The following is a 12,375-nucleotide window of genomic DNA, read 5'->3' on the forward strand; positions in this document are numbered from 1 at the left end:
ATTAGATGGGCTGGTTATATTTTCTGATCTTGGAGAAGTGGCCTTAAGTAGTAGACATCCTATTCATCCCAGCAGCACACTCCCCGCTGGTCACCAGAGATGTATTCTCTAGGGGTGCTTCTTATATGGGCTGCGTGAGCCCTTTTGTTGTGTTAGGGCCAACTACTGTGGGTACACTGGTAGGTGTGGCTGGCCCTCAGCCCAGTTGATTGTCAGGCCCTGCCTAGTGCAGAGGCTGCTGGCCACTGGTGGAAGGGCCAAGTCCCACGATGGCTGGCTATGGGGACCATGTTGTCCCAAGGCTGGTGCCCACTCACTGGTTGGTGAGGCCAGCTCCTGATGCAGCTGGCTGAAGTGCACCAGGGGGTCATGTGTCTAGTGCAAGCCCAGTGTAGAAACAGAGACTCCACTCTTAAAGAGAGAATGCAAAATCTCACATGCTGTACTAGTGGTCTAACACTAGCTCCATGACCCCCTAATGCAGAATCAAGTCCTGGGGTAGCTAGCTGCAAGCCAGGGGTCCTGGAGCTAGTCTTGGCCTGCTGAGAGGCAGGACCAGTTTCTGCAGATACTAGGGACTAGTGGAGGGCTACCTATGGCTTCTGCTGGCTTGCTAGTGGGTTGGGCTAGTCTCTACATTGCTGGCTGCTTAGCCTCGGGCATCACAGGACTGGTGACAACTGGCCTTTGGGTGAGGCCAGATTCCAGTGCTAATAGGCTAGTGGGAGGACTTCAAAATGGTGCTTGGTAGCACCAGTGCCCTAGTGGCAGCATGAGCTCCTGAAAATGGCTGTTGCCAACATCTGTGACCCCAGGGTGAGAATTGCTTGCCTCCCGCCTCTCCAGGCAACTCTCCAAGATCAGCAAGAGGTCTGACCCAGGCTCCTTTCATATTACTGCCTCTGCCCTGGGTCTTGGAGTGTGTGAGATTCTGTGTGCGCCCTCTACGAGCAGAGGCTCTGTTTCCTACAGACCTCTGATTTTCCCAAATGCAAGTCTCACTGGCCTTCAAAGCTAGAAGTTCTGGGGACTCATCTTCTCTGTGCAGGATCCCCGGTCTGGGGAGCCCAACGTGGGGCTTAGACCCCTCGCTCCTTGGGGAAATCTCTGCAATTGTGATTATCCTACTGTTTGTGGTCACCTACCCATGGGTGTCGGTCTCAACTCTACTGTGTCTTCACCCCTCCTCCCATCCCCTTGTGGTTCCTTCTTTATATCTTTAGTTGTAGAAGATCTTTTCCGCTAGCCTTCAGGTCATTTTCATTGATAGTTTCTTTGTAAATAGTTGTGGTTTGGGAAGGAGGTAGGCTCAGGGTCTTCCTTCTCCACCATCTTGGCCACCTTCAAGAGATTGTTAAACAGATCTTTAGGAGATTCTTCTATCTGTTCAGTTTTTTAAAAAGTCACAAATATAATTTCATGAACTATTTAAACTAATACACACCGAGGTGGTGCTACTGTTGAAGAAAAGTGCCTTTACCTCTAGGGAATCCTGAGTATGTAGCAACAATACAACTTAAATGTGCCCTTAAGCTCGTGTTAAATAGTAGAACAGCTTGTGCTCAGAAGGCACTGATAGTTCTCAAAGTCTTCACCCATGCTCTGTCATTTACTTGTCACGACAACCAACTGAACTGAACAGGATCCTGGTCCACAAATCCTCATTATACAATCTACCCATACAGAAGAATTTCTTTACGATATCATACAAATTGTATCCAGGTCTTGGAAGAAGTTAGGTTGTCAAGTTCTGAAGACAAATTTTGCTTGTTTTTTTGTTTGCTTTGTAGGTCAGTGATCAAAAAATATTTGTTGACAAAATAAATGAAAAAATGAATGAATGAACATGGGGTGTGAATGTAATACATAATTTCATAATGTCCTAACTTTTTATCTGGAAGAAGGACTCTTACCGTACTTCTGAAAAACTCAATAAGTATCATGTATTGACCACAGTTTGCTCAAAGATTCACAACTTTTTCATTGTTTCATTTTTATTCCTTGTATTTCAGAAGCTCTTGAAAAGTACATCAAGTTGAAAGCGAACCAGCTTGCTCTCGGGCAGGACCAGAGCCATGAGCAATAATGGAACAGACCTCACCACTGGTTTCATCTCCTCTATTGTAGCCATCCTTTTGTTTGGCTCAAACTTTGTACCACTTAAAAAATATGAGACTGGTGATGGTAGTTATGTTTCCTTCATTGTTAGTCTTAAATTAATTTTAAATGTGAAGTTCACTTTTTCGGTCTTTTTTAAATGATGGCTATAAAAATGAATTTTGCTGTACCTGAAGCCAAATGAATAGAGCTTAAAAAAAATCATTTGACAATGCCCATGCCAGGTTATGTGACTGCTAGTCAGTATAGGATAACCTTAAGATTGTGTTTCATCATAAAGCTAGGATGGGGAAAGCCTTTTAGCCGTATCTGTTATGTTTAGAAAAGAAGGAAGTTAGCTCTACTGATAACACTTGTTTTGCAAACACAAATTGCCAACACAATTGATATAATAGAAAACAGTTTGCACATAACACGAGATTTGTGTTTGCCTATGAGCAATTTTGACTCTGACAAACGTTAGGTGAACACAGAAAACTGCACCCAGATGAACAAAGATGCATAGTAATGCACAAAATATGCTCACACACACCCCTTCACACAACCACCAGGTCTGTTACACCACACCCATACACATCTGGTGTTCAAACCCTCATTCGCCACCTTCCCAATAATTCACAAGCTACAACACTTCTGACATCCATTTGCATAAGCCAACTTCAGATCTTTTTTAAGGTAAAGTTCCATATTTATTGCAGCATTTGTGAATGTCTTAACCACTTCACCAGTGTAAAACTGCACTACCATTTTTTAGGCTCCTATCTTTTCTTAATAAGTTGGTGATGAAGTTTCTGAGTGTTGTGTGTCCTTAGCCCCATTTTCCCCCTAAGCTCTGCAGGTTTTATCACATGATTTTACACAGTACGGTGATGTTTAGGAACACGCATGTCACCTTATGGTAGAGCTGACTGTAATGTGATTTTTAGGGAAGGAGAAGCAGTGGTTGTTTTTATCTACCTGCCTTTCCTGTTAAAGCCAGGAGGAGGAATTGGGGATGTTACGGTGAAAGCCTGGTGGGAAGCATTGTATTTTCACTCCAATTTATGTCTTTTTTATTTTCAACTTTATCTCAGGCTTTTTCCTTATGTCTTTATACCACTAAGACAATAGAGTTACAAATCTTTTCCCTCCAGAGCCTTTCTTCTTCTTCCCTATGGAGTTAGAACAGGAATGAAAAGTACTAAAAAAATAACAAAAAACATACTAAGGGGTACAGGACCTGACTTTTGGGTGTTCTACAAGAACTATGTGATCCCAGACAAACCTTATCCACTCTTTTGTTCTCAGTTTCTCATTTGTAAAATGAAGTTCCCTTTCCTCTCTGTGTTCTTACTTTTTTTGTCTTAGAGGTTAACAGCCTTTTTTTCTCTCCTCCACTGTGAGTTTGAATAGAAATAGGCAAAATTTTCCAATAGAGTCAAAAGTGCTACACTGAGTTATAACTACCTTAGTATTTTTTCCAATGTCGATGTTTTCTGTATCCTTTTAATCCCTAAACCCTCTTTCTAAGCCTCAGGAAAGTACAGATACACCTCCTATCACCATGTGACCTTCAAGTAACTGGCAGATGGTAGCCCAGAGCATAGGAAGGGGAGTAGCCCGGACCTGGAAGGCTAATTCTCAGGTCTGGAATGTCTGACTCATTGCAGACACTCAACTCCAAGAGCATGAGACCTACATATGGCCCTAAAGGACTTTATGTTTATCCCAAAGTGGCGCATATGATCCCCAAAGGTTTAAATTACTATCATGCTATTGTGAAGTTCCTAATGCCATGTCTTTGGTGAGGAATAGCACTAAGTATAGCATCTGAATAAAAATATATAGTCTTGGTCTTGCCAACATTCTTTGGTAGAAAATTTTTGATCCCTGTTAAGCAGGAATGCACAGTGTAGAGCAAGCTTTGGAGTCAAGTCAAGTTTAAATTCCAGTTTTACAAACTGTTAGCTATTTGGACAAGTTGCTTCATCTCAGATTCATTTTCTGTCTGAATTAGGGTTAATTATGATGCATAGTAGTTACAAGAAATATAATAAACATGTAAAGTGCCTGGCATATAGGCATGCAATAAATTGTGACCATTACTGTAATAATTCATTGATATTCCTAAGTGCACTAATTTCCTTAGATCAGTTTGAACCAATGACACCAATTTTTTTTTTTTTTTCCAGGAATGTTTCTCCAGTGGGTACTTTGTGCTGCCATATGGTTGGTTGCCTTGGTGGTCAATCTGATATTACATTGCCCTAAGTTTTGGCCTTTTGCAATGGTTGGGGGCTGCATTTGGGCAACAGGTAATATTTGATATAATTTATTCTTTAATCATTTTATGCTATGATCAAAATAAATCTGGTTCATAATAGAAGGAAACTGAATGAACAATTTAGTTTCTTTCATTTATATGCTCCATAGGGCTTCCCTGGTGGCGCAGTGGTTGCGCGTCCGCCTGCCGATGCAGGGGAGCCGGGTTCGCGCCCCGGTCTGGGAGGATCCCACGTGCCGCGGAGCGGCTGGGCCCGTGGGCCATGGCCGCTGAGCCTGCGCGTCCGGAGCCTGTGCTCCGCAACGGGAGAGGCCACGGGGCAGGGGGAGGCCCGCATACCACCAAAAAAAAAAAAAAAAAAAAAAAATTATATGCTCCATAAATATTTTTGGTACGTTTCCTGACTCTTTCCTTTTAATGGTTTCTTTCTTAGCTCCTGGTAGATAATTGTGATAGTAAAATTATTACTATACATTATATATATAATTATATAAAATTATTATAGGAAAAATGTTTCACTCGCTATCTGTTCAAGCATAACTCATATATTAGTTTAAGTGCTCTGGTCCTTCTTTCTTTCTTTCCCATTATGTTCGTCAGAAAATATTTATTAAAGAGTCGTTTCTACTACTATCATTTTTAGGACTTGTCCTTAAAAGTAGACAAACACAGACACATTATCATTTCAAAAGCACTGGGAGAAAAACAAAAGCAAACAAAAATCTTCCCTCTGTTGCCTTCTCACTGTTGCCTGAAGTTATATAACTAGAACTTACACCTTTGCTTGGCCATTCAGGAATGTTTTTCTTCTATTAATATAAATACACCCCAGGAGAGTTTTCTTCTCTTTAGCAAAGAGAATCCCAAGTAGCAAGGCTCTCTAGAGGCAATTTGATTAAAAGCAAATAAATTTTTAAACGTTAAAAATGTATTGGGTAACTACTTAATTTGAATCTCTACAGAATTAAGTGATTTAGTGAAGATAATGAGTTGGAGGACAAAAGAGTTAACTTTTAAATTTCCACTAGAGTTGTAATTATTATAGCTCACTTATACCTTAGTATGCTTTTGATTGTCATGTCTAATGGGAGAGGGGAACGAGAAAGCAACCATTCATCCTGCAGACCTTGACAACCACCACAGTATCTATATTCACCCAGCAGGTCCCACTGGGAGTCGGTGGGTTAGAGTCTAGTGTGAGAACTGCTGCAGACGGGGATGCTGTAGGTTACAGCAGCTGATTGGACGTGGGGAGCGGAGGAAAGGGAGGACCCAATGGTGATGTAGGGATTTTCTCCTAAGTGATTAGGAGAGTGATGGTGTCATTGACTTGGATGAGGAAAACCGGGAAAAGAACGTGTCCGAAAGGGAAAATAATGAGTTCAGCTGGGACCTTTTGAGCTGAAAGTTCCTGGTGTTGGAAATTTCTTTTTTTTTTTTCTTTTTATAAATTTATTTATTTATCTATTTTTGGCTGTGTTGGGTCATCGTTGGTGCGTGCGGGCTTTCTCTAGTTGCGGCGAGCGGGGGCTACTCTTCGTTGCGGTGTGCGGGCTTCTCATTGCGGTGGCTTCTCTTGCTGCAGAGCACGGGCTCTAGGCGTGTGGGCTTCAGTAGTTGTGGCACGTGGGCTCAGTAGCTGTGGCTCACGGGCTCCAGAGCGCAGGCTCAGTAGTTGTGGCGCACGGGCTTAGTTGCTCCGTGGCATGTGGGATCTTCCCGGACCAGGGCTCGAACCTGTGTCCCCTGCATCGGCAGGCGGACTCCTAACCACTGAGCCACCAGGGAAGCCCCGGAAATTTCTTACTGGCACTAAAACTCTGGAGAAGGTCCAGGCTAGCACTGGGAGTGTGTGACTCTAGCTGACGGCTGAAACCATGAAACTAGTCAAGTACCCAAAGAAGAATGTAGCAAGAGGAGGGGTGTGTTCTAGGGAAAATATTCAGAGGGCATCTAAATCCGGAAGGTGTGATGAGAAAGAGAGAAACAGGAGGGAACTGGGAGATGAAGCGATCTTGGAAACCAAGAGAGGGAACCTTTCCAGAGGAGATTGACTGAGACCAGACAGCCAATCATGAACTGGAAAGACCAACCATGAACTTAGTCCTGAGCACGAAGCACTGGGTGCAGGAATCCAGAAGACAAGCTGGTGAGCGTGGGAGAGCAAAGTCTGGGGCCGTACTGGGACAGGGACATCTGCCAGTGGTTGGCCCTGGTTCGAGTCGTAGGGGATGGTCACTACTAATTTTATCATTGACAGGCTTCTGCAAAAAGACATAAAACAGAGACCTACGCTAAGGAAGAAGAGCCTTGGTGCAGTTAGGCAAGGAGCTAATTCAACATTTTCTCTGTAGGATTTTGCCCTAAGCCTGGCTCTTTCAGCAGTCATAATCATGAGTTTAAATGCCAAAACATGTGGCTGTTTTATTTTTAAAATGATGAATTGTGCTTTGCTAAGTTTGTCCAAATCCCATAAGCTTTTTTTTTTCATTTTTATTAAATCTTTATTTTGTTTTATTTTTTAAAATTTTTATTGGGGTGTAGTTGATTTACAATGTTGTGTTAGTCTCTGCTGTACAGCAAAGTGAATCAGTTATACACATACATATAACCGCTCTTTTTTAACATTCTGTTCCCATATAGGTCATTACAGAGTATTGAGTAGAGTTCCCTGTGCTATACAGTAGGTCCTTATTAGTTATCTATTTTATATATAGTAGTGTGTATGTGTCAATCCCAATCTTCCAATTCATCCCTCCACCCCCCTTAACCCCTGATAACCATAAATTTATTTTCTACATATGTAACTCTATTTCTGTTTTGCAGATAAGTTTATTTGTAGCCTTCTTTTAGATTCCACATGTAAGCAATATCATATGATATTTGTCTTTGTCTGACGTATTTCACTTAGTATGATCATCTCTAGGCCCATCCACGTTGGTGCAAATGGCATTATTTCATTCCTTTTTATGGCTGAGTAATATTCCGTTGTATATACGTACCACATCTTCTTCATCCATTCCTCTGCTGATGGACATTTAGGTTGCTTCCATGGCTATTGTAAATGCAAATCAAAACTACAATGAGGTATCACCTCACACCAGTCAGAATTGCCATCATCAAAAAACCTGCAAACAATAAATGCTGGCGAAGATGTGGAGAAAAGGGAACGCTCCCATGAGCTTCAGTTGAAATTAAAATAAAAATTAATTCAGTTGATACACTTGTTTTCTGTATTGGACATAACACCTTTCTTCTGTATATTTCATCTACAGGAAACATTGCTGTTGTCCCGATTATCAAAACCATTGGTTTGGGCCTTGGAATCTTGATCTGGGGATCATTTAATGCCTTAACCGGCTGGGCAAGCTCAAGGTAACACAAATCAAAGTGTTTCAACTACGATTCTCTGCACTCACACTCTGTGTAAGGCCAGTGCTAGGGATGGGACTAGCTGAGAGGGATAATGCTTGGCTCCTACCCTCACAGAGGTCACCCCTGGTAAGGCATACACATAACATATGCTACCTTGAATTACTATTTCCCTTAAGTTCTAAAGAAGTGATCTAACACTCTGATCAAGATAAAGTAAAGAATTGTCTCTAGGGAACAAAGTAGGGAGAGAGAAAGGACACTGATATTTACGTTCCCTTTCTATGTGTGGCAATTTGCTGGACATATTATATACATTATTCCCATCTCATTTTCACAACTATATGAGGTAAGTGCTATCTTATAAGAGAACCGACACACAAAGAAGACGAGGAACTTGCTGAAGTTCACAGAGCTAATCAGCCAGATTCAAACGCAGGCCTGCTGGTTCTAAAGCCCATATTCTCCCCTCTTGGGTCTGAGCCAGTGTCAGCACACCCTGGTCCAGCTTCCCAGCCATTTTTGTAAATAAAGTGAAATTGGAACACAGCCAAACACATCTGTTTAAGGAGTGTCTGTGACTGCTTGTTCCCTATAATGGTAGAGGTGAGTAGTTGCAAGAGGCCACCCAGCCCGCAATGCCTAAAATATTTACCCTCTGGCCCTTTAAGGGAAACTTTGCCAACCTGCAGCTCTAGAGCTGAGCTGTCCAGATAGGGTCACCGCAAGCCACATGTGGCCATGTGTATTTAAATTTAAATTAATTAAAATGTGATAAAGTTAAGCATCGAATTCCTCCGCTGCACTGGCCACGTGTCAAGTGCTCTATCGCTGTATCTGGCGGAAGCTGCCCTATTGTCCGGTGCAGCCTGGGAACAGCCTCATCATCTGAGAAGATCCTTTTGGACTGCACCACCCTCAGTCAGCATTAGGATGAACATTCAAGTTGAGTTTGGGAAAATAAATAGAAAGGGGGCTTTTACTCTAACCTTGCTTTCCGGGCCCCTCTTCCCGCTCGAAACACTACAACATCCTCAGTTATAACAAAGCCAACTAACTTCCAGTGCATTCTTTCCTGTCCCTTCCTCATCCCCGCCCTGCTTTTTACAAGTGCTATTTTCTTTTTCCTGTCCTTGCCTCCTTTCTCTGGCCCTGGGTGGTTCACAGTGATTGTCGGTGATGATCACGACCTCAAGGCATGGAAAAAAAAAAAAAAGAATCTGAAGGGATGCCAAAGAGCAGGGATCTTTAACCAAGCAGTTATTGAAGTCTGTTTCAAGTATTATACAAAGCTGCAATCAACTCATCAGCATTCGATTATCCACTTAATCTATTTTTTCTTCCTTCTTCCTTGGTCTTAATGAGAAAGGGACTTTTCTTTTAGACAAGTACTTTTACATATACTAGCTCGTGTAATCTTAAGAAACCTGTACGTGGGGTATAATTATAGGTATAATTGTCCCCGTTTTAAACATGGGAAATTGAGGCACAATAAAGATAGTTAACTTATCCAAGTCACAGGTAGTAGGTGAGGGACCTAGGATTTCCATCCAGGAGTCTGACCCCGAGCCCATGGCCTTAAACACTGTGATGAACACATATTCAACGATATCTACTCCGATATGCCTCTTTCAATTTCCAGGTTTGGCTGGTTTGGAATGGATGCAGAAGAGGTGTCAAAACCACTGCTCAATTACATCGGAGCCGGACTGTCAGTAGTAAGGTACATGGCCATTTCTTATGATTTACCTCTTCTTCCCAACATTCAGAACACGTGTTAAAGATCCTGATGTGTTCACATTGCTTTACACCCACGTCTCATCAATCAACATGATTTTTTCTCAGATTCTTCATTGACATTGACAGGCATGGCTTCAGAGGACAGAAAGTATCAGCTCTGGGGTTAGGGGTCCCAGCCTCAGGGGTCAAAAGCTCTGAGACCCTGGGAAACCTTTTAGCTGCTGTGCAGCTCATTTTCATTATCTGTAATATTCAGAAAAATCACAAGATATAGCTCATAAATGAGGATCAAGTGGAATTCAAGTATTTTGCAAACTAGAAAACGCTATAAGTCAATGTTATTCTGGCTTCCTGACGCTCTGAAATAGCCACCGATTCTCTCTTATTACTCATGTATTCTTTGCCACTCAGTTTCCACTTTCCTGTCACGTCACTCAGCTCTTTCAACCCGCTCAGATAACCACGCTCTCGCCTGTGACAACACACACTCATGTAAATACCTGTTTGGGGATATCTAGTTATAGTCACCGTATGAGTGAGGATGCAAATGACTTTGAATCTCTGAATGGCAGTGTTCAGTCCATAAAACCATCACAGAATTAGGGCACCTTAGCTTCGGCCCCTTTTCCTCTCTAGGCTCCGTCTGTATTTCCTGTCAGCACCTCTCATAATGGATAGCACAGCCTGCGAAGATTTTAGTACTGTTTTTCTTCAGGGAAAGAACGCTGTATTTCCCTCCCTCCTGCGGTTGATGGCTTTTCTCCAGCCACATCCAGGAACAATCTCTTTGTCGTTGAAATGTTGCCTTAGAGAGTTCTTCCAGGCCAATCGGAGAGGAAATAACATTGATTATTCTAAAATAGCAGATTCTTGACATTTTTGGTTACAGGCAATTTTGTATATTTTGTACAATTCACATAGCATTCGAGCTTTGAAGAGCTCTCTCAAAAAACATTTCTTTACACCCCAAAATTGGAATGTAGAACGCCTTAGTCTTGATTTAATGATAATTTGAGGCCAATTTATCCAGTCCATCAGGCTTGGTTTTTCTCCATGTTCCTTCTTCCATTAGAAAGTGCACATTCTCTAAAATTACAAATTATTCACGTTCTATCACTACTACTTGTGTGACCTTGGGCAAATCACTTAATTTCTCTAAACCTTGGTTTCTTCATCTGGAGATAAAGTGGGGATAATAATTGCAGCAGCCTCATAGGATATTTTGAGGATTAAATAAATATGTTAAGTGCTATGTATAGTGCTAGACACATGGCTAACGCTCTCTATGGTGGGTAATTTTAATTACAATAGTCACTCTTTTAATTAATAACTATCTCATGTTTGGTTTCTGTTACCCCTTCGGGCCTATGTTGTCCAACTCAACAGTTAACTAGCCAGCGTGACTGGCAGTCACCCAGCTTAGCCTGGATCTTGGTCTGAGGCAGGAAAATGCAGTGATCTCTTCTGTGGTGCATCCTGGCTCTCTTCTAAGTTTCTTTCGTTGACCTGAAACTAACAGACGGCCAGCTTGTCCCCAGCAAAAATGGGCTGATTCAGGATCAGCAGAGAACTGCAGTTTGGGGTCTGCAACCATGGCGAGCCAGTACAAGTCCCTCACGTCAAGGGAGGGACACAAGGAAGCTGGGAGGGTTACAGAAAACAGGGAGTCCATGGCTGTCCACTGGCTGAGGCCCGGCCAGCAAACAAGAGGGGTCTGCAACCATGGCGAGCCAGTACAAGTCCCTCACGTCAAGGGAAGGAGAACGCTTTTATAGAGGACACAAGGAAGCTGGGAGGGTTACAGAAAACAGGGAGTCCATGGCTGTCCACTGGCTGAGGCCCGGCCAGCAAGCAAGGGGGGCCTGTCTCTCTCCTGCTGGGCTCCGCTATGATCACAGGGCGTGTGAGCTTCCCCGTTCTGGTCTCTCGACTCTATCTGACTGAGGTTTCTCTCTGTTAATATTTTTTACCCTTTACTAAAAGGAATTTCTGGAACCTTTCCATTTTAACGCCATTAAATCAGTTTGTTCTGAAGGGAATTCATTGAAATGACTTGGTGTTTCATAGCCAGTATAAGGAAACTTGGAATCTGGTTACATTGGTTTAGGGTGTTACTTTTCTTTTTAAAATGGAAACAACTGCTCCCATCCTCTGTACAGTCAATTGTAAAGCGTTGCTAAGGTCACATCTAGCCTTACGTCTTCCCTACGTGTTATCCAGGGTAAGTATCAGTCAGTCTCCATATCCAAGACCGCCCCAGGCATCTTAAACAGCAGAGGATTTAGCACAGGGAATTGTTGACAAAAAGTGTTTTAAAGCCCAAAAGAGCAAAGGGGGAAGGTGGCATCACCCAAAGCCCCAGGGCACCCACCCCAGCTGGCACTGTGGGGAGAAATGTGTCTGCCCTGAGCTGCGGACACCCCTGCAGCCACCCAAGGCAAGATGATGCCCGACCCCACCCCACCCCCACCGCTGGCAAAGCCGAGGTGAAGCACAGCTTGGGCAAATGTAGTTTTCAGTCTTCTAGTCCCCATGGTTCAGGGTGGAAGTGGAGCAGATGCCAAGAAACAAAGTCCAGGACACTCTCTTAGACATGCTTCAGTGAAGATCCAGGAGTCGGAGTTCACAAGAAGACAGATTTCCTTTTCAATTAAAAAAAGGCTTTGAGGACTTTCCTGGTGGCGCAGTGGTTAAGAATCCGCCGCCAATGCAGGGGATACTGGTTCGAGCCCTGGTCCGGGAAGAGCCCACATGTCTCGGAGCAAATAAGCCCATGTGCCACAACTACTGAGCCTGCACTCCAGAGCCCTCGAGCCACAACTCCTGAAGCCCACGTGCCTAGAGCCTGTGCTCCGCAACAAGAGAAGCCACCGCAATGAGGA

General features: G+C 43.1%; 1 protein-coding gene across 1 annotated transcript in view; it reads left to right on the forward strand.

Moving 5' to 3' along the window:
* Nucleotides 1–2,075: 2,075 nt before the first annotated feature.
* TMEM144 (transmembrane protein 144) overlaps nt 2,076–12,375 on the forward strand; it is a 33,495-nt gene continuing 23,195 nt past the window's right edge. The window contains exons 1-4 of the mRNA XM_007101323.1: nt 2,076–2,184; nt 4,290–4,412; nt 7,657–7,756; nt 9,396–9,476. Of these exons, the coding sequence (XP_007101385.1) occupies nt 2,076–2,184; nt 4,290–4,412; nt 7,657–7,756; nt 9,396–9,476 (413 nt within the window). The remainder of the gene's footprint in view (nt 2,185–4,289; nt 4,413–7,656; nt 7,757–9,395; nt 9,477–12,375) is intronic.

Source organism: Physeter macrocephalus, chromosome 7, assembly GCF_002837175.3.
Source record: "Physeter macrocephalus isolate SW-GA chromosome 7, ASM283717v5, whole genome shotgun sequence".
In the NCBI taxonomy this organism is placed as follows: domain Eukaryota; kingdom Metazoa; phylum Chordata; class Mammalia; order Artiodactyla; family Physeteridae; genus Physeter; species Physeter macrocephalus.